Below are 22395 nucleotides of genomic sequence, written 5' to 3' on the forward strand. Positions count from 1 at the left end.
TGGACTATTGGTTACAAATTGTTTTCTGTCTATCACTGCATAGGTTCGAGTAGGTGAAGTAGGTGGAAATACTCTGGGATTTTATGACTGCCAGTTCAATGAAGATGGCTCTATGATAATCGCTCATGCTTTCCATGGGGCATTGCATCTTTGGAAACGTAATACAGCTAATCCAGTAAGAAAACCACTTTTAAATAATTTGTGATCAAATAGAGGGATTCCTGAGTGAAACTTAGGCTGACAGTGTTGTTTTTCTTCTAACACTCTGCAGAAACATAGTAGAGGCATTTAAGTTCAAATGACATCACTTCTTTTTGTGAACATGGTACTGCGGTTTAGGTAACAAGCTTATGTTTTTCTAAGAATTAAAGCATTTCTACAGAATTCATTGACTGTTTGAAACTTGCACATTTAGGTGTGTTTTCTACATAAGTGAACTTTACATAAATGTAAAGTTCTTTTAAGCTATAAAATTATGGGAGTTTTTCCTAAAATGTATAATAACTTCCCTGTCTTAAAGAAGGTAATATAGTTTGATATCTTCTTGTTAAATGGTAGGTACTCCATTATTGTCATGACTTCCATTGTTTCTTGTTGAATGGCAGATAATTAGGGTGAATTACTGACAAAATGGCATTCTAAGAGCCTGTTATTTGTGACAGAATATGTTGATGCTCTCAGGGGCTGTTAATATGTGTAATTCTACACAGCCCTCCAAATTATAAGCTTTTTCTTATAATTTTTGTCTCTTCTCAAAGAGAAGTAATCATCCTTTAATCAATGCTCAACATTATTCGATCTCTTACTTTCTAATTTGCTTCTTATATGCTGCTTGGGCAAATAAAATAGGAACGTAGTGGCTAAAAGCACAGGCCTTGGAGGTGGATATCCTGGGTTCACATTTTGCCCCAGCACTCACTTACCAGCTGTCTGTCCTTGAGGACGTTGCGTAAGCTCTGTCAGAGGCTCCTCATTTGTAAAATGTGGATAGTAAGAGCACCCACTCGTAAGATTTTTATAATGCTTAAATAAGTTAATATTTGTACAGCGTTACAAAAAACAGGGCCTGACATATGACACTTTTAAATAAGAAAGGGGGCTAAATTTGAGGGGCTAAATTTAATTTCATTCTTAATTCAGAGCTCATTTGAGCCATATTTCAGGTCTTTGAGAGCCTTCATAGAAGAAGGCATCAGATGAGTAAGGAGAAACTCAAGCCAGAGACAGAATTTCACTGTACTTGTGCTTTTAATTTGGCTTCAGATTTATCATAGCTGCTTGCAAGTATAGAGGGTGATTTTTTAAAATTGACTTCATATTTTAGAGAAGTTTTAGGTTTGAAGAAAAATTGAGCAGAAAGCATGAAAGGTTCACAGATAATTCTGCCCCCCCCCCCCAATTTATTGCACTGTCAACATCCCAAACCAGAGAAATACATTTGTTACAATCAAGAGTGATTTTTTTTTAAATTTATTTTTAAAAAGGGGAAGGGAGTGAGAGGGAGAGAAGCATCAGTGGGTGGTTGCCTCTTGTGCACCCCCTACTGGGGACCTGGCCTAAAACCCAGGCATGTGCCCTGTCTGGGAATCAAACAGGTGACTTATTGATTCTCAGGCCAGTGCTCAGTCCACTGAGCCGGACCAGCCAGGGCCCAAGAGTGATTTTTAAAAACACACTGCCCTTTAAGACTTACAGTGGAAGACTGTACTAATTCCAAAAGTGCTGCTCTTTGTTCAGAACTTTTTGGAAACTTTCATGAGTACTAACTTTAGAGTCAGTTTTTATGTCACAGAGGAAAGGAATAGCATTTCTTTGTCAAAGCCTTTTTATATTATTATTTATTTATTTTTAATGGGTTTTTAGAGAGAGAGAGAGAAGCATTGATTTGTTTCCCCACCCATTTATACATTTATTGGTTGCTTCTCATATGTGCCCAGAACAGAGATAGAACCCACAATGTCCTTGACTATCAGGACATTGCTCAAACCAACTGAGCTACCTGGCCAAGGCATCTTATATATTTTTTTTTAAAGATTTTATTTATCTTCAGAGAGGAAGGAGAGAGGGAGAGAAATATCAATGTATGGTTGCCTTTCATGTGTCCCCTGCTGGGAGTTGGCCTGCAGGGAACCAGCCTGCAACCCAGGCATGTGCCCTGGCTGGGAATCGAACCGCGATCCTCTGGTTCGCAGGCCCGCGCTCAATCCACTGAGCTACACCAGCCAGGGCCTCATCTTATATTTTTGACCAGAAATAATGTAACTTAGCTTAATCACTAATCCCATTCATCAAACTTGGCTTTGAATGACCTGGTAGGTATTTACACAAGTTTAATTTTCCTCTTAAAACAAGTTTTACCACCACTTAAGTCTGGTTTAAAAAGATGCTTTGTGGACCAAGCATAAGACTTTTCTGCATGTCATTGTCACTTTTATATTTTTAAGATTGTATTTATTTATTTTTAGAGAGAGGGAAGGGAGGGAGAAAGAGAGGGAGAGAAACATCAATTGATCTTGCACATGCCCCAAATGGGGACCAGGTCCACAACCCAGGCATGTTCCCTAACCAGGAATCAAACCAATGACCTTTTGGTTTGCAGGACAATACTCAGCCAACTGAGTCACTGTTTATTTATATTATGGCTGGTGCAGACTTCCTCAATAAGTGGACCAACTAGGTTTGATTCATCCTTCTGTCTTCTACACCTACAATTCCTTTTACTTTGTAAAGAAAGCGATTGAGACACACGCTCAGAATGTACTAACTCATTTTACATGGTACTCTTTCCTTATTTAGAATAAGAAATAGGTAGTACCTAGTATATGTTGCCATTGTTCTGTGTGGTTTAAAGTATAAACTTATTTAATTCTCATAATGGTTCTATGAATTAGGTAATTTTACAAAGGAGTTAATTTAGGCACAGAAAGGTTGAGTAGTGTTTGGCTTCTAACAGGCACTTAATAAATAATGAATGGAGGGGCCCTGACTGATGTGGTTCAGTTGGCTGGGCATCCTCCTGCAAAGTGAAAGGTTGCCGGTTTGATTCCATGTCAGGCCACATGCCTGGGTTGTGGGTTTGGTCTCCAGCTGGGGTGTATATGGAAGGCAACCAGTCACTGTTTCTCACATTGATGTTTTTCTCCTTCCTCCTTCCCTGCTCCTCTGTCTAAAAATAAACAAATAAAATTTTAAAATAATGAATGGAGGGGAATTTCCCAAAGTTACTTCTTTAAAGGACACAGCACACATTTAAATGTTTAGATTCTACTATGCTTGACTGGAAAACAGATTCTATAATTTTAATAGCCCATCTTGCTTACTTTGTTTTTTACCTTGCTTGGGGGACTTCCATCTTTCCCAGTATAAAAGACCTTAGGACTGAAGGCATTATTTTGAGTGGTGGTGGTCTTTGATTATTTTGATGTGACACGAGCACTTTCATTACAGAGAGAGTGGACTCCAGAGATTGTCATTTCAGGACACTTTGATGGTGTCCAAGACCTCATGTGGGATCCCGAAGGAGAATTTATCATCACTGTTGGCACTGACCAGACAACTCGACTTTTTGCTCCATGGAATAGAAAAGGCCATTCACAGGTAAAATGTCAGCCTCCTTGACTGATCCACTTTAAAATATATCCATGAGCATTCGAAAAGTGGGGCTGCATCATTAGCCATTAGAGAAATGCAAAGTAAAACTGGGACGAGTTACTACACACCCCCTAGAAAGGCTGAAGTGAAAAATACAGTGACGAGTGGTGACAGGGATACAGAGGTGCTGGAACTTTCATCTTGTTAGTGGAAATGTACAAAGATACAAGCACTCTGGAAAAGAGTTTGATAACCTTCTTAAAGTCTTAAACATATATGTACTCTTTGTAGTTCAAATAATTCAGATGTTATCGTCAAAATGTATTTACTTCAGTTCCACACAAAAGTTCTGCTATGACTTGTGATTTAATTGGGAAACTCTACCAGGTCTACAGTATAAGGTACTTTCTAAAGTCATACAGTGTTAGATAATAGAGGGTGCGGGTGGTGTGTGTTCAGGAAACTTTTCATTCTTGGCCCTGAGCTCAACAAATTATTTGAGCTGTGCTATGCAGTAGAGAAAGCTGGTATACTCAGCTTCAGTTTTTGACAAAGTTCATGGAGCCCGAGTATGAGTCAGTCAATGAAAGCTAATGGAATTTGCCACTGACATTATTGCTTCAGTAGCATGTAGTAGATTCAAGTTAATAGACTTGAGGGCATACGGAGTAATCTTATGGTTAATTGAAAAACAAGGCAAATGATTTGGACTGATTTTAGTTGCTTTTGTTGTTTTGCTACTGATATGGCTCATTTATTTATTTACAGTCCGTTAAAAAATGAAAAAAAAGAATAGACACTAAAAAATTGATAAATTGGACATAACAAAAGTGTAAAAGTTTTGCTCTTTGACAGACTGGAAAATGAGGATTCACAAATTAGGAGAAAGTATTTATATATCTGAGAATAACTTATATCCAGAATACTTACAAAACTTTTCAGAAGTCAGTAACAGGGAAACAAACAGTCCAGTTTAAAAAAAAAAAGGATTTGAACAGATATTTCACCAAGGAACACACAGGAAAAGATTCTCAACACCATTAGTTGTTAGGTGAATGCCAATTAAAGCTACAGTGAAATACTGTTACACACATATTGGGGTGATTAAAGGTAAAAGACTGACTAGACCAACTGTTGATGAGGGAGTGGGCAACTGGAACTCCCATATACTGCTGGTAAGTGTATAACTGCTTTGGAAAATAGGCAGTTTCTGAAATATTTAGATACACATCTCCCATATCATCCAGCAATGCTACTTATAGGTATTGTTTACCCAAGAGAAATAGAAGCTTATATCCCTGCGAAGACTTGAGTACAAATGTTCCATTTGTACGCCTGCTTTTTAAGTAAATGACAACAACTGGAAACAACCCAGATGTCCTATCCGTAGGTGAAGGGATCCACAAGTGCTGGTAGAGTCATACAAGGAAACACTACTCAGCAGTGAACAGGATAGAACACTGATAAATACAACATCGTGGATGAATCTGCCGCATGGTCATATCTCCACTGCACATTGGAGTGATTTTCAACTGGTGTGTCACAAGAATTGTTAAAGTATACAACACTTGACTATTTAATTTAAAAAAGGGGCACTGACCTCTTCTCACTAGATTGTTTCATTATTTCATGAAAATAATGAAAACAGCCACACAACAATAGCCATCAGTGAACAAATCAAAATTATACCTATTTTTTTCTTCTCAGATTGTCAAAATGTATTTTTTGGTGTGCTGCAGAATTTTAGAAATTAGCTTATGTGTGCCATGAGAATAAAAAAGGTTGAAAATTACAGGCATGATGATTTAGTGCCTGATATTTTTTTGCTTGTTAAAAAGAATCCGATTTCTTGAAACGTATGATTGTTTTTGTTTATTTTGTTTTAATACCCAGGTGACTTGGCATGAAATTGCACGGCCTCAGATACATGGATATGACCTGAAATGTTTGGCAATGATTAACCGATTTCAGTTTGTATCTGGAGCAGATGAAAAAGTTCTTCGAGTATTTTCTGCACCTCGGAATTTTGTGGAAAATTTTTGTGCCATTACAGGCCAGTCTCTGAATCATGTGCTTCATAATGTGAGTATCTCTCTAAATGTTTTAACTAAATTTAGTCACTTCATTTTAATGTTAATTTTTAAAGAAGTGTTATTCTTATTTTAAAGATTTTATTATTTTTAGAGCTAGAGGAAGGGAAGGAAAAAGGGAGAGAAGCATGAATGTGTGGTTGCCTCTCGTGCATCCCCAATGGGGACCTGGCCCACAACCAAGGCATGTCCCTGACTGAGAATTGAACTGGTGACCCTTTGGTTCACAGGCTGGCACTCAGTCCACTGAGCCACACCAGCCAGGGCATTCATTTCAATTTTTTTTTTAAGATTTTATTTATTTATTTATTTATTTATTTATGTTTAGAGGAGAAGGAGAGGGAGAGAAACATCAATGTATGGTTGCCTTTCGTGCATCCCCTGCTGGGAGTTGGCCTGCAGGGAACCAGCCTGCAACCCAGGCATGTGCCCTGACTGGGAATCAAACTGCGATCCCCTGGTTCGCAGGCCCGCGCTCAATCCACTGAGCTACACCAGCCAGGGCTCATTTCAATTTTTAAAGATTTTGCTTCAGGCTGTCAACAGGGTATATCGGTAAAAAGGAAGTTAAGTCAGTTTATTATTGGCTTGATGAACTTTTGTGTGAACTGTGGCATGCAGTTATTTAAATATGAAATATTTGCTATCAAAGCCAGGAATTTTGTAACAAATTGGCCCAAGACATTAAAAAATGTAACTGTAAAATTAAGGTATGAATACTATATATTATCACCATGCTGGTCTTGATAGTTAGCATGTGGTTTCATATGAGATAATTTGATGGATATAAATTGCAGAGTTTGAGCAAATTATTGGCATTTCAGATGGCACTCTGTGAAACATTTAAAAAATATTTGATTATTGGAATATATTTAATGAAAATACGATGCCTGCCTTTCTGGGAAACAGCTGTGTTTGCATGAGCATCATTAGGGATGTACCTGTGAGACTGTCTTGGAAGTAGGGCTCCAGGCCCTGCATTTTCAGCTCCCTCTTTGCTAGAAGCCTGCCCCGTGCATTTCCTGTCAGACCCTGAAGCCCAGTGAGCTGTTAGGGTTTGATGAGCCTATGGATGAGAGGAGGCCCAACTTTCTGGGTTGGGCAGAGGGTTGGGGTCTAGCTGGAGCCCGTCTGTTGGAGAGTTTCCTTAGCTTTGCACCTGTTGGTTCAGAAAATGGAATTGTGTGCAGACACCCACACAAAGGTGATCTTTAAACTGCTTCTCAGCACTTACGAGTGCGACATTTTTGTAGTGCTCAAGGTAACAGTAACTTTCAGTGTCTGAAACATATATCATACTTTATATTCCAGCAAGACGGTGAACTTCCAGAAGGCGCTACTGTCCCTGCTTTGGGTTTATCAAATAAAGCTGTCTTTCAGGGTAAGACTTTAGCCTCCAAAATTATTGAACCCATAGTGTACATAAAACCTACTTACACACTTGTACAGCATGTACTTAATATTCCTTACAGCCAGTCTTTTGTATAATATCACGGTACATGCATCTGTCTTTATCACATATTTTGTGAACAGTACTCTGTGCACGTGCAGACCTTGAGGTGGGTGCAGCTTTCACAAAGCATGTCATGGAGAACTACAACCATGAATGCTAATATGGGTGCTTAAAGAATGTTCCGTAGTTTTAAAAGTTTGGGGAATACTAGGTCATAGAAAAGGAAGGAGTCCCTGTATAATTGGCTGGTGCTCCTATGAGCACATTGGTAAAACACTGGACTGGTAGAAAGAACTGTAGCTTTGGAATCATGTGGATATGGCTTGAGTTACACTACTTTTAAGCGCCACTGCTTTCTAACTGATAGCCTTTATATTAGTACATGTGTAGGAGACATAAAGGTGTGGTGACTGCATTCATGATGTGTTTCTCTTGAACCAGGAGATATAGGTTCTCAGCCATATGAGGAAGAAGAGCTGTTAACTAGTACAGGTTTCGAGTATCACCAGGTGGCCTTTCAACCCTCCATACTTACTGGTAAGAAATTTTTAAAAGATGATTTAATAGCATTATTAAGTACTTATATTTGTCACTGCTGACCTAAGTAAATGCTCTTACCGTTTACTTTTTTTGTTTGTATTGAAGTAGAAAAAAAATAATTGCAGTGCTGTAAATTTATTGTAGAACCTCCCACTGAGGATCAGCTTCTGCAGAATACTTTGTGGCCTGAAGTTCAAAAGCTGTAAGTTAAACTTTGAGCAGTTTGGTCTGATTCTGTCATAACTTGTAACTCACCTCCACAACTTGATTTTTTCCTTTGCTTTCCTCTTACCTACATTTCCTGCCCTGCTCCAAAGATCTTTTAGTGGTTTTCATGAGGGGGGAGAATCAAATTTTACATAGGTTTTTATGTTACTATGTCTTATATTTACTAGGCTAGTTTATTAGTCTTAATTTTTAAAGTAGAGAAGCATAAATATGTACATACCTATACATGCACATATATGTGTACATACATATACATTCTCCCCTCCTCTTTAAAAGAGGCTTTTTTTTAAAGATTTTATTTATTTATCTTTAGAGGGGAAGGGAAGGAAAGAGGGAGAGAAATATCAATGTATGGTTGCCTCTGGTGCGTCACCTGCTGGGAACTGGCCTGCAACCCAGGCATGTGCCCTGACTGAGAAACGAACCGCAATCCTTTGGTTTACAGGCCTGCGCTCAATCCACAGAGCTACTCCCGCCAGGGCTAAAAGAGATTTTTAAGTTTTGTTATTCTGTTTGGTTTTCTTTTGTTGGTTTCCCATTATAAAACTTGCCATGGTTTATTTGTTGTTGTACTGGCTGGCTGGGGGTAAAAACTTGTATTTTAATCTAATTATATGGATATAGTTGTATTACTTCTAGAAAACTGGCATTTTTCTCCAGTCTCTTTGTTTTTTCCCCAAATGTTTGCCTAGACAGAAATTTAATGTTCCCTGCGATAACTATGTTAGCTAGAGAGATTGATGTTCTTTTCACATTTAAAAATTTTGTAGCGTGAGGGTATTTACTAATGCAGTGGTCATGCATTTTCTCCTTTTAAATTTTAGATATGGACATGGTTACGAATTATTTTGCGTTGCTTGTAACAATTCGAAGACTCTGCTTGCCTCAGCTTGTAAGGTAGGGAATTTCGCTTTTTTATTCTACTTGGTCACAGGTTGAGTCATCAGGCTCCTGCGAGTTTGGTAGCAGTTTAGTCAGAACATTGTGTGAACAGTCACTGGTGCCTGCTTTTTCTGAATCTTGCTTTCCTAGTCGCTTTTTATCTGTTCCATCAAAAGCTTGCATTTGCATTTACATCTGTTTTAGCAGTTGCCCTGACTGGTGTGCAAAAGGTTGCTGGTTTGATTCCCAGTCAGGGCACAGGCCTGGGTTGCAGCCAGGCCCCCTGGTGGGCGTATGCAAGAGGCTACTGATTGATTGATGCTTTTCTCTCACATTGATGTTTCTCTCCCTTTTTCCTTTCCTTTCCTTTCCTTCTCTCTAAAATAAATAAAATATTTTTAAAAATCTATTTCACCTGCACGTTTTTATTCCTAAATATTTGATTTGAACTGATTTATGCCTCTACTCAAAAATTAATCAGGTATCTTAAAAATGAGACCTGAAAATATGATACATTTAAAATAATTGGTGTCCTGGAGACAGAGTGCCCAGGTGGAACTCAGGGCATTCCATTGGAGGTTTCTTGAGGACATTCTTGGTACAGACCTTCAGGTGGAGTCCCTCCAATGCCAGGGTGAGACAGAGGGGTGTCCTGCTCAGGTAGCCACCAGCATGAAATTGCAGAATAGTGCACTTCACACATTGGCCTGGGAGACTTATCTAGAACTATTTAGTATTCATCCATAGGCTGTAGAGTGAAATAATATTTATAAAGGATTGTCTGGAGGGTCTGAGACCTACACAGTCCTCTAAATTTTCTGAAGTTAACTACTTGATTTAAGCATGGCAATGAGAGCTGTCAGTCTGTGTGGTCCACTGTCCCTGCTTCTGCTGTGGCTTCTTGCCACTGGCCTGTAGTGAGAGGCATTATAAGAAAGATTCTGTGCCCTCCTCCTCTACCCACCCTGCTTGTTTTCCCCTCTGTGAGGATGGTACCGAGAGTACTTCCTTCTCTTACAGGGGCCTGTGGGAAGAATGGAGCTTCGTAGCGGGCATAGCTGTGCTTCTGCTGAGCAGCTAATTTGTTTTTTGCTTAGGGTACTGTTAATCATATAAGTGATTGTTTTTTCAAGTTGGCTCACTTGTAGCAAGCATGTGCAACTAACTTTTGTTTTTTTAATTTGTGTGCCTTTTCTCTGTGTTTTATATTTTAGTACAATGGAAAAGAGATGTGGTCGATAATGTAGTTTGGGAAGTTCAAATCTGAATGTTTGTGTAAACTCACCTGCTCAATAGGAGGACCCATAGAAACTCCTAGTATCTTGATCCTCTAGGCACCAACCTGAAGGTAGCTGGGTTTCCTAAGGAAGGTGCCAACCAACATTTCATTTTGACTGGTAAAGCAAATGATTAGATGCATCTTTATTTTAATGTGTTTAACAGCTTTATTTAGATGCCATTAGTGTTCTGTAAGTTGTATGTTGAAAGTGAAAAATTTGGTAAGTTTTAACAAATGTTTATACCTGTGAAATTATTAGCAAACTCAAGATAATGTACACTTCCATCAATCCCCCAAATTTTATCCACTCCATGGCAATTTTTTCCAACCCCTTCTTACCCTCTCCAGGCTCCTTCCCTAGAAGACCACTAATCTGCTTTTTGTCATGATAGAGTACTTTACATTTTCTAAAATTTTGTGTAATTGGAATCATACAGTATGTACTCTTCTGGAGGGGAGGGTCTGGCTTTTTTCATCCACGTTGCATGTGTCAGTACTTCATTCTTTTTTTGTTGCTGAATAGTTTTCCCTTTTATACATGTATTGCAATTTGTTGATCCATTCACTTTTTAATGGACATTGAATTGTTTACAAAATGTTTGGCTTTTACTCAAAAGCCATTAGGAGTATTTGTGTACAAGTTTTCATGGATTTCTTGAGTAAATACCTAAGAGTGGAATTGCTAGGTGATTTCGTAGATGTATATTTACATTTTTAAGAAACTGGCGCAGTATTTTCCCAAGTGGTTACAGCATTTCACAGGCCCACCAGCAGTGTATTAGAGTTCCGGTTGCCCCTTGCCCTCACCAACACTTGACGTGGTCGCTCTTCAGCCGTTCTCATAGGTGTGCAATATTTCATTGTGGTTCTAGTTGCTTTTGCTTAATGTGCCAGTTGTCCATTTATGTATCTTCTTTAGTGAAATATCTTCAAATATTTTGCTCATGTCTTTATTAATAATTCAGCAATTATTTTATTGCTGAATTTGAAAAGTTCCTTATGTACCTGGATCAACTATCAGATATATGCTGTGTAGATAGTTATTCCTAGTGGCTTTTCTTCTCATTTTCCTAAGAGTGTTGTTCAAAGAGCAGAAGTTGTATGATTTGGTGAAGTCTATTTACCAATTTTTCCATATTTGTGGTTTTTTGTTTGTTGTGATATAGATGTTTACTACTATAGATTTTCCCCTAAGCAGAGTTTTTGAGGCATTGTGCAAATTTTCATTTTCATTTAATTAAAAACACTTTTCTAATGTTACTTTGATATCATATTTAAAGTATAGTTTATTTTGAAATGTATTAGTTTCCGTATTTTGAGTGTTTTCTAGTTATCTTTCTGTTACTGACTTTTTATTTAATTTCATTGTGGTCAGAGAACAAATATGATTCGAATCTTTTAGAAATTTAATCTTGGTAAATTTCCATGTTCACATTGAAAAGAATGGATTCTGTTTCTGCTGGGTGGAGTGTTCTGAAAATAAGAACCATGTCTGACTGGTCAATAGCACTACTAAAGTCTTTGTCCTTACACTTCTATCAAGAGTATCATTTTGAAGTCTCATGACTGCAGTGGAGTTGTCTTTTAGTCCTTGTGAGTCAGTCAGTTTTTACTTTATGTATTTTGAAGTCTGTTGTTAAAACATTTTTCATTGTCATATTTTCTTGATTAATCTACCCTCTTTAGTTTCTGGTAATATTTTATACTTTGAAATCTACTTTCCTGTTAATATAGCCACTCGAGTTTTCTTTTAGGTAGTGCTTGAATTATATATCTTTTCTCATAATTTTACTTTTAAACTATTTGTTTTCTTTTATTTCCAGTGGGTTTGAGAGGGGCAGCATGGAGTTGGGTCTTGCTATTTTATTTATCTTGTTAATCTTTGATTTTAATAGGGGTTTTATTAAGCCATTTACCTTTAATATCATAATTGACATGGTGAGATAGAAATCTGTCATCTTGCTATTTGCTTTCTACTTGATCCATCTGTTCTTTGGTCCATTTTACTTAGATTGGATTAATTGATTACATCTTATGATTTTACTTTATCTCTTCTGTTTGGTCAGTAGATACACATTTTTGTTGTGTTATTTTATTGGCTGTTTTACATTTTCATAGTATACATCTTTAATTTACCACAGTCTGCCTTCAAGTAATATTGCACTATTTTATGTACAATTTAAGAACTCTACAGAAGTATACTTTTGTTTTCCCCTACTTTGTGGTATTGTTGTATATTTTACTTATTCATAGAAGTCCCATAACATACTGTTATGTTTGATTTAACCCATCAATTATCTTTTAGAGATTTAAGTAATAAAAAAATTCCCATCAGATATCATTTTCCTTCTGCCTAAAGAATATTCTTTTACATTGTTTGTAATGTAATTCTGCTAGTCATGAATTTCTTTCAGACTTTGTTAGCATTTCTTCATTTTTTGAATGATATTTACAATGGGTAAAGGATTGTTGGTTTTCTTTTTGTATATTAAACCGTTGCTGCATTTTCTTTGAATGTGCATTATTTCTCATGAGTCTGCTGTATTTTGTCTTTGTTCTTCAGTAATGGATTTGTTGTCTCCAACTGCAGTTTCATATTTACTGCTGGTTTTAAACAATCTGAGTGTTGTTGGTACAGTTTTCTTCATGTTTCTTGTGCTTAGGTTTCGTTGAACTCTATAGATCAATAGGTATTATTTTCATCAAATTTGGAAAATTTTTAGCCATTATCTTTTTTAAGTATTTTTTTTCTTCTCATCCTTTCTGGGGACTCTAGTTACACCTATACTTAACTGCTTGAAGTTGTCATAGAGTTTGATGATATTCTTTTTTCTCTCTCCTTACTCTGATTCATTTTGTCTCTCAAAAATCAATGTTCTTTGTTTACAGATATCTCAGTTTTGATATGCCATCGTTTTTATGTGTTTTGTCTGGATTTTTAGTTTTCTTGCACAAGAGAGTAAAATCTGATCCTGTTATTTCATTTGGACTAGAAGCGAATGTCTTTTTTTTTAAGATTTTATTTATTTAATTGTAGAAGGGGAAGGGAGAAAGAGAGGGAGAGAAACATTGATATGTGACAGATAGAGATACATGGATCTGTTGCCTCTCACACGCCACCAAGTGGGGGCCTGGTCTGCAACCCAGGCACATGCCTGACTGGGAATCAAACCTGCAGCTTTTCAGTTGAAGGTGAGCACTCAGTCCATTGAGCCAACAGCAGCCAGGGTGAAGTGAAGGTCTTTAAACTATTGTTTCATTTTCTCCTGCAGGCAACTAAGAAGGAGCATGCAGCCATCATTCTTTGGAGCACTACATCTTGGAAACAGGTGCAGAACTTAGTTTTCCACACTTTGACTGTCACACAGATGGCCTTCTCACCTAACGACAAGTTCCTACTGGCTGCTTCCAGAGATCGGACCTGGTCACTGTGGAAAAGGCAGGACACTATCTCACCTGAGTTAGGTAAGAAGAGTTTCTGATTAGGAAGATTATTAGACAGTTATGTCCATTTTGTCCACCTTGAGCAGCTATTGGGTGAAGAGAAACAAAAATGGCAATAGGTGAATGACAGAGTCTGTTGTAAAGTCTTTCAAAATTCTGTTATAATTGAGGAAGACTTAATTTTCCTTGTAAGATTTCAGTGGAGGTGGTCTTGGGGTTGACTTCTTTGTGATTGTGTAGTCAGGATGGCACGTATTCAGACATCTCAGTTAAAGAAACATAAAAACCTACATGTAGAAAATTAAGCGTTTGCTAATGGTTATAGAATGCTACCATAAAACCAAATGGATGGCATATTCCAATCTAGGGATTTATGGGAGAGGAATAATGAAGATAAAAACTTAGAAGACAACTATCTTTATTCATTTCCTACTCAATCCTGTCACTTTGATAATAGGAAAGGGTGCTTTAGGCATCCATCTGTTTAAAACCGCTGGGCAAGATGTTGACACTCCTACCTGCATTCTATGCTGAGCCTGGCAGAAGTTTAAAAAAAGAAAAAGGAAAAAAGCTTCGTTTTGTGTCCACAGTGGACATTCGAGTTCCTGTTCCCCCAGTTCCTTTGGGTAAAATCTAAAAGAGTGTTTAAAGTATCTCTGTGTTGTTTACACCCATTTTTAATTTTCCATTGATAACAACCTGCATTTATTTTATTTACCAAACCTTTGTTGTATTCAAACTTGGTTGTGGGAGAAGGCGCAGTGTTTCCACCTACGGCTCCATCTTGGCGGAAATCTCCCAACCTGCATTTATTTTGATGTTGTGATATTTCTAATCTTTTAGTTTCTTGTCTTTTAGAGAATACTCTGACATGTATTCACTCAGCATTATGTGTTAGAAAAGACTTTCTCTTGGAATTACTGGTGAATTTCTGACATGCGACCTTTACTCTTTAAAATAGTAAAGTGGTACTAGTAACATATTCATTAATTTGCTTTATCTTTATGGATTATGGATTAATAGATGCCTTCTTCTCTTCTCATAAGCAGTTATGTGTTTTAGGCTTAGTCCATGTAAGAGCTATAAGTTACCTTACATTTAAATCTTACAAAGGAATAGGTTTTTTAAAGTTTTTTCTTTAAACATTATTTAAGGGAGGGAACATTAATCTTTTTCCACAGCTTAATATGCAAATTTGGCTATTTCCTGAGTAAGGTAAATTGCTTGAGGTTTCTACCCTAGGCATAAATCGAACCATTAGCTGCATGCCTGGAAGATGTTTGTCGTCAGTCACTAGAGAGTGACTAGTCGATATAAAGTCATTTTCTACTAGAACAATAACTGTGTTCCCATAACCTCTGGTAAGGGGTTATATGCATAGCCTTGGTTTATTGCAAAAGTCAGCATATATAAATTGAATTGGCACTTAAACATAGCTTTTTAACAGGAAAAAAAGGCCGAAACAGCTCCCTCTGCTTTGTGAGTAGTCCCTGTGTGTTTCTTTCAGACCCAGTCTTCAGTCTCTTTGCCTTCACCAACAAAGTCACTGCTGTGCACAGCAGAATTATTTGGTCCTGTGATTGGAGTCCTGACAGCAAGTTTTTCTTCACTGGAAGTCGGGACAGAAAGGTAATGTTGGAAAATTTTAATATTTTTTCAAATGTAAAATGATGTTATTGCAAATATGTTTGAATAGAAATCACATAATCCTGACTTGCTGATACAACTTTTAGAAACTGGTTTATGTATTTCCTCTTGTTTTTCATATACATACATAAAAAGTATTTTTTTTTATAAGTACATTTCTTTGAAATCTCAAATATAAGAAGACTTTTCAAACACATGACCTGGATCAAATGGCCCAAGTGGGAGAAAAGTAGTAAATGAAATGGATCAAGACTAAGAAAGCAGGAGAGCAGGATCAGGGCAATGGGCCTAAGGGGGATTACAGTTTCTGCTTTTCTTTTTCATACTTTTATGAGTGAAATTTTGTTCCTATAATAAATTATTATTACCTTTTCATTCAGTGGTGAGTGTGTGTGTGTGTGAGAGAGAGAGATTCAAGCTTTCCAAAATCCAGAAGAAGTTAGCTAGCAGGAGTGTCTTGACCCTGACCCCTTGTCCTTGTTTTCTGGGAAATGTTCACCTGGCTTCTGATCTTTCCTTTGTTTTTGTACTCTTTATTTCCTTTTACTGCAGACCAGAGGTGGTGAGGCAGTTCCTTTCCTCCTCCTGCCCTTTCCAGTCCTGGTCATGGTACAAATTACTGAAGCAGGGGGCCAGCATGGGCATGTTGCCACTCAGTGAGACACTGAAATGTTAGCCCTAAAATGCTTGCCCTCAGACCTTCACTTCTGTTCACGTCCCTGTTTAATTCTTCCCTGGCGTTTATCTTCCCTGATGTAACTTCTGCTTGCTGCCAGGGAAGCAGGACTGTGTCTGTCCACCACAGTCATGCCCAATAGCAGATGCCCAGCTGTGGCTGTCCGGGATACATCAGGGCTGAAACAGCATGTCACCATCAGCTGCACATGATCCGAAATGCTCTTCCACTTGCTTGGGCAGAGCCCTCTGCTTGGAATCTTGCTTTGGTCCTGTATTTTGAAATTATTGTCCACGTTACTTCCCTGTCCATTTCTTTGTGACCAGTCACACTGGCTTGAGGCATGAGCTTGCAGGGAAGCCTTATGAATTTATGGGGTCTCCTCAAGACTAGGGCCTCTTGACAGCTGAGCTGATGCCCTGAGCAGTGGAAAGGAGGTATAGAGGAGGAACCGGGGACTTGATTGGTTCCTGTATATTTGTGGTAACTTCTTGGGCAGGTGCATGAGCCCTTCAGTGAGCACATGATCAGTTGAGTCTCGCTGGATCAGAACTGGTGTCCTGAGTGTGAAGGCCCCAGTGACAGAAACAGTTCGTCTAGGCTGGCATACTTAGGTAGTTGAGGTCTCAGAGACTTGTGTTGGCTAGGCTACACTGTGGCTTCTCTGTGATGCTTAAAGTGCTCTTAAGTCCTGGAACACAAATTTAAATGCTGAATATTTTTGAATGCCAGAGCAGGTATTTTGCATTGTCTCTGTCACTGAAACTCTCTACTGCATTGCTGCGAAGCCTTGCCAAGAGAAAGCTTTACAGAGTTTGATCTTTTTTTGCTAGGTGGTGGTCTGGGGGGAATGCGACTCCAGCGATGACTCCATCGAGCACAGCGTGGGCCCTTGCTCCTCCATCCTGGACGTGGGTGGGTCTGTGACGGCCGTCAGCGTCTGCCCTGTGCTTAACCTTTCCCAACGGTTAGTCTCTGTGCGGGGCTTCCTTTTAGGTTTCCTTTAAGAAGACCACTTGGTTTGTCAATATGTAGCCCACTTATACTATCATTCATGGGGTTCTCTTAGCTTCTGAGCTACTATTTTTTCATAATGCTTATGTTTCTCATAAGAATTTGTAAATTGATAGAACTTGATGATATTCAAAGTGGTGAAGGGAGTGTAGCTGAAAGGTTCTTACTTCACCAAATATGGGACTATGGTACTTTCTGTGAAATAAGTGTCTTCAGCAGAACAAGGGCCCCTGTGCAGCCAGCTAGTGAAACATTGGTTCTTGGGCTTTGCCAGTGGAGGACAGAGGTAAAACTGTGGCCCCCTCAATGGAGAGGAGGCTCCTTGAGGGCACGGTACAGCAGTGCGCTGTATTCTGGGCTGGTGGTTTTAAACAGAGGCCTTTGTAAGCTTGGGGCAGTTGGGAACACTGAACGACTACTTTAGTGTGATGATGGAGATGATAGAAATTCATGCTGCATTAATGACTGCCTTCTTTCCCTCCTTAAAAACAGATACGTTGTTGCTGTAGGATTAGAGTGTGGAAAGATTTGTTTGTACACCTGGAAAAAGACTGATCAAATTCCGGAAGTAAATGACTGGACTCACTCTATAGAAACAAGTCAGAGGTATTTTCTTTCTATTTTTGCTTCCATCAGATGATCAAAATAACTTGCAGCAAATTTTATGTCCCATTTGCATGGAGAAGGACAGAAATCTGTGTTTATGGTGCTCACCATTAAGTGTCCCCTTGTGTTCTTTGGTATAATTTCTTAAAACTGATGTTTGTTGCCAAATGGCTCTTGGTTTTTAAAAGTTTGGTTGACTAGATTGCTTATTTGCATAATATTATATTTACAGATAACACATCTGAGAAAATTAATTTTTATAATGATGTATTTTAGAATTTGATAAAATTGATCCAAAATGTTGGTGATTTTTTGAAATATTGATTGGTTTTGGTGGCATTTGAACACTTCAGCTCAGGTCCCACGATGGAGCAAGCTGTCAGGTGCCCCTCAAAGCCCTGTAACTAACCTGTCCCCTGGCCTCACACCCTGGGCGTGGGCCTTTGCCACATGAGCTGGTTTAGAGGACTTGCTCTTTAGAACATCCTCCCCACCTTCACCTGCCCAGAGAGTAGGGATCATTTTTTAATCTTATCTTTTTTTACATATTTTACTCCTTAAAACCATCCAAACTTTTAGAAAGGTCACCAATGTCATTCTGTATCAGATTTTCTTAGGATTCTCCAACTTTCATATATCTGAACTGTTCGGAATACAATTTCAAAAATGGTTCTAAATAGCATTTCATGATGAGATGATTGGCTCGAAGGAATCTTGCAAGCGTGTCTTTTACACGGTGTTTCACCCTGGGCAACTTGTCTCCTTGCCCACAAAGTGTGTTAGTGCTCATTATAACTGTATTTGTTAAAATACAGCAGCCTTTAGTGCTGCTGCCCTCCTGGTTTCTCTCCTGCCTCTCTGGTGCTGCAGTTAGCAGTTGAAATAGCTCGTGCTGTTGGCTTGCTGAAGAGGGAAGTATTCCAATGAAATTCTGTATTGTAGGCATTTGGAATCTTTCTTCCTGGCTTCCCCTCCCTTTTCGTCTCCTTCCTTTCTCCTTGCCTGCCCACCATCTGCCTTTGCCTGGTACCCAGACCCTTCCATGGCCTGAATGTGGCAGGGACACTGGCAGGAAGTCCCTTAGAAAGCACAGGCAGGTGACATGTACAAAATATGAGTTTTTAAGTCATTATGGTGATTTTGGAATTGTAAGGACTAATTCTTGACTTCCTGACTTAACACATTATATTAATTGGATTCCTAATGTTTCAATTACCAAATTTCAAGTGCCTTTCAGGTGATTACTTGCAAACTTTTTGCTAGTAATGAGACACAAAGATAGTTGGTAAGCAAAGACTTTCTTCAGGTTTGTTTCCCCCACTCCCTGTGTTCTAAATGTCAGGTTGGTAACATGCTGGATTTAAAGAACACTGTAAAAAAAAGAAACCCCCCTTCTCAGCCTTTGTGCAGGTTAACAGGTAGGGTCTCTCAGAGCAGCTTCCTGGGGTGTGGTGCACCACATACGCTCAGTCGTTTCAGTGATGTCGCTGCTTCAGATTGTTCTTCGAACTTCTGTTTAGGAACTGCATTCAGAACTAGCTTTATAGTTCTACTCATTTCGACTGCTTTTTTTAAAGTTCATCTCCAAATGACTTAACTGTTGTTAGTAATCAGATTCATCCTCACACAAAGATGAACAATAATTGATAGTATATCAGTGATATACTCAAGTCATAGCCTGCGTAATATAATATGGAAGCATTTCCTTCAGAAGAGTTTCAGGAAGCATGGAGGCACGGCAGCACTGTGGGAATGTCCGTAACCTCCCAGCCGGGCCACTTGCAAGGGTTTGCAGTCATGTGGTTGCATAGGTTCTGGAGTGCTAATTTAAAAATGTGTTTCGTACCTCAAGATTATACTTTAGTCCTGCCTTTGAACCTGAGAGTGCATCTGGTAACACATGTTCTCAACGTTTGACGGTATAATTTGTTTGCTGTGGCATTGCTTTCACTGTTTACTGCCTTAAAGTCTAAGTTTTTTACTTTATTACTTTTTGGTTTAGAGGTCTATTTTGCTGGTTAAGTTTATAGAAGGTACTCTGTTTTCATAGAGAATGATCAGTAATCCATGTTCAGGAGCATTGTAGGTCTGCTGTGGGGGTGGGGCTGGGCATTAGTGTGAGTTTCTTGCTCAAGGTAATGCAGTTGAAGATCACATTGGAGACCAAGATTCTTTCACTGGGCAGTTGATTAAATCTTTCACTGTCTTTCCTTACCCAGCAGTAGAAATGTAACAGTCCTTCCATGTCATAGGGATGTCAGAAGAGTAAAATAATCTACAATTATTGTCTTAAAGTCTAATTTAATAGCTGTGTCATGTGTTCCATGGATCATTAAAATTTGGTGGTATCCTTGATTAGTAAATGATTTGACAGTTTTAAATAAAAGATGTTTTCCAGATCAGAATAAAATTGCTGAAATATTAGTGATGGTATGTATTTTAGAATCTGTACATTCTGACTTTTCAGGTTTTGACTTTGGTTTATGTTAACAATATTAATGGTTAAATAAATATGTAGATGAGCACCTAGTAAAATATTTTGTAGTCATAGCATGTATTCATTTCATGCTTTCTCTCTGTCTGTTTTAGCCAAAGCCATACACTTGCTGTCAAAAAATTATGCTGGAAGAATTGTAATGGAAAAACCGAACAGGAGGAAGCCGAAGGCACTGAGTGGTTACATTTTGCAAGTTGTGGTGAAGATCATACTGTGAAGATACACAAAGTAAACAGAGGTGCACTGTAGTGGACTTAATAACTACAAACATAAAACATTGGTGTCTTAAAATCTTTGTCATAGGTAACTTGTCTTCATAATTTCATTGGTTTTATTTGTAAGGTCTATAGGAGTAGTATTAATTTGGGACACAGACCCTTTGAAATATGATGAAAGCTTCAGATTCTTCATTCAGTATAGTTATATATGCAGGCACCCAGAACTATGCCCAGACTTTCAGGAGTTCAGACCTGCATCCATGTGTTCCAAATAAGAACCTCCGGTCTTTATTTATGACCGAACTTGCCTAATTGTGTGCTTTTGGGGCCTTCTCTTTTCATATGACCCTCTTTGGGACATTCCATTATTTATTACCTTCTTCAAAGGGAGGACATAGAAAATAGAAAGAGATAAAAGCCAGATTACTCAATTTCTGTTTGAGCAGTTTTTGTGTAAACGGAGAGACCACACACAAAGTGTAGTCTTGACCCCTTCTTCCCAGTACACACGAACCATTTTAGGAATTTGGCAGGCAGTTGGGACTTTGAACTGCTGTCAGCCATTTCTTGCATTTGTTAAAAATACTTGGATTCTTCTTTTAGGGTGTGACTTTAATTTGATAGATGTGGGAGCTGAGAAGTCGAGTTTGGAATCACTTGATTTTATGTGAAGTTATAAATAAGTCATAAATAAGTAAAGATGTCCTCCATGAAGAATGAAGAGTAGAAGCAGAGGGAAGAAGGTGCTAGAAACAGAATGTTGGCTGTGCCAGCTGAGGTTGGGGAGGTGGGCACCAGAATTGGGTAGAGGGGTTAAGAGGGGGGATGAGAGAGGACGTTTGCCCTGACCCTCTTAGAACATGGAGTCATCTGGCAAATTGGTAGTTTAATGAATACTGTACATAATAAATGTGCTGAAAGATTGGAGATGAGAACTTTCTTAGTGTGAGTTCATGCCATTATCTAACATGACGTTTTGCTTCCAAAAAAGTTAAGTGGTATTTTGTCTAAATTGAGATTTTTAGATAAGTGCTATCTAGTATTTCTTAGTCCAAGAGAACTATAATGTGACCTGCATATGTGATTTAAAAATTTCTAGTAGCCATATAATAAAAGTAAACATGATCAGGTAACAATCATTTATTTTTATTTTTTTAATATATTTTGTTGATTATACTATTATAGTTGTCCCATTTCCCCCCCCTTTTATTCCCCTCTACCTTGCACACCCCCTCCCACCTGAATTCCCCCCCTTTAGTTCATGTCCATGGGTCGTACATGTAAGTTCTTTGGTTTCTACATTTCCTGTACTGTTCTTAACCTCCCACTGTCTATTTTCTACCTACCATTTATGCTACTTATTCTCTGTACCTTTTCCCGCTCTCTCCTCCTCCCTTTCCCCCACTAATAACCCTCCATGCAATCTCCATTTCTGTGATTCTGTTCCTGTTCTAGTTTTTTGCTTAGTTTGCTTTTGTTTTTGTTTTCGGTTCGGTTGTTAATAACTGTGAGTTTGTTGTCATTTTACTGTTCATATTTTTAATCTTCTTTTTCTTAAGTAAGTCCCTTTAACATTTCATGTAATAAGGGATAATAAGGGTTTGGTGACGATGAACTCCTTGAACTTGACCTTATCTGGGAAGCACTTTATCTGCCCTTCCATTCTAAATGATAGCTTTGCTGGATAGAGTCATCTTGGATGTAGGTCCTTGCTTTTTATGACTTTGAATACTACTTTCCAGCCCCTTCTTGTCTGCAAGGTTTCTTTTGCGAAATCAGCTGATAGTTTTATGGGCACTCCTTTCTAGGTAACTGTCTCCTTTCTGTTGCTGCTTTTAAGATTCTCTCCTTATCTTTAACCTTGGCTAATGTAATTATGATATGCCTTGATGTGTTCCTCCTTGGGTCCAATTTCTTTGGGATTCTCTGAGCTTCTTGGACTTCTGGAAGTCTTATTTCCTTTGCCACATTGGGGAGGTTCTTCATTATTTTTTCAAATAAGTTTTCAATTTCTTGTTCTTCCTCTTCTCCTTCTGGCACCCCTATGATTTGGATGTTGGAACGTTTAAAGGTGTCCTGGAGGTTCCTAAGCCTCTCCTCAGTTTTTTGAATTCTTGTTTCTTTATTCTGTTCTAGTTGAATGTTTCTTTCTTCCTTCTGCTCCAAATCCTTGGCTTCAGTCCTGGTTTCCTTCCCATCACTGTTGGTTACCTGTAGATTTTTCTTTATT

At 38.4% G+C, this 22395-nt stretch overlaps 1 protein-coding gene across 2 annotated transcripts in view; it reads left to right on the forward strand.

Annotated features, from left to right (window-relative positions):
- ELP2 (elongator acetyltransferase complex subunit 2) overlaps positions 1–21298 on the forward strand; it is a 41980-nt gene extending 20682 nt beyond the window's left edge. The window contains exons 11-22 of one of the 2 annotated variants that reach the window (XM_037033085.1): positions 44–175; positions 3448–3597; positions 5485–5673; positions 6993–7062; positions 7576–7671; positions 7819–7876; positions 8727–8799; positions 13336–13528; positions 15015–15136; positions 16664–16797; positions 17337–17450; positions 20040–21298. In XM_037033085.1, coding sequence (XP_036888980.1) covers positions 44–175; positions 3448–3597; positions 5485–5673; positions 6993–7062; positions 7576–7671; positions 7819–7876; positions 8727–8799; positions 13336–13528; positions 15015–15136; positions 16664–16797; positions 17337–17450; positions 20040–20196 — 1488 coding nt within the window. In that variant the 3' untranslated portion in view covers positions 20197–21298. The remainder of the gene's footprint in view (positions 1–43; positions 176–3447; positions 3598–5484; positions 5674–6992; positions 7063–7575; positions 7672–7818; positions 7877–8726; positions 8800–13335; positions 13529–15014; positions 15137–16663; positions 16798–17336; positions 17451–20039) is intronic. The other variant, XM_037033092.1, reaches the window with a different exon arrangement.
- Positions 21299–22395: the final 1097 nt, after the last annotated feature.

This window comes from Sturnira hondurensis, unplaced genomic scaffold (assembly GCF_014824575.4).
Source record: "Sturnira hondurensis isolate 20B ecotype Veracruz unplaced genomic scaffold, ASM1482457v3 Scaffold0001872, whole genome shotgun sequence".
Classification (NCBI taxonomy): Eukaryota; Metazoa; Chordata; class Mammalia; order Chiroptera; family Phyllostomidae; genus Sturnira; species Sturnira hondurensis.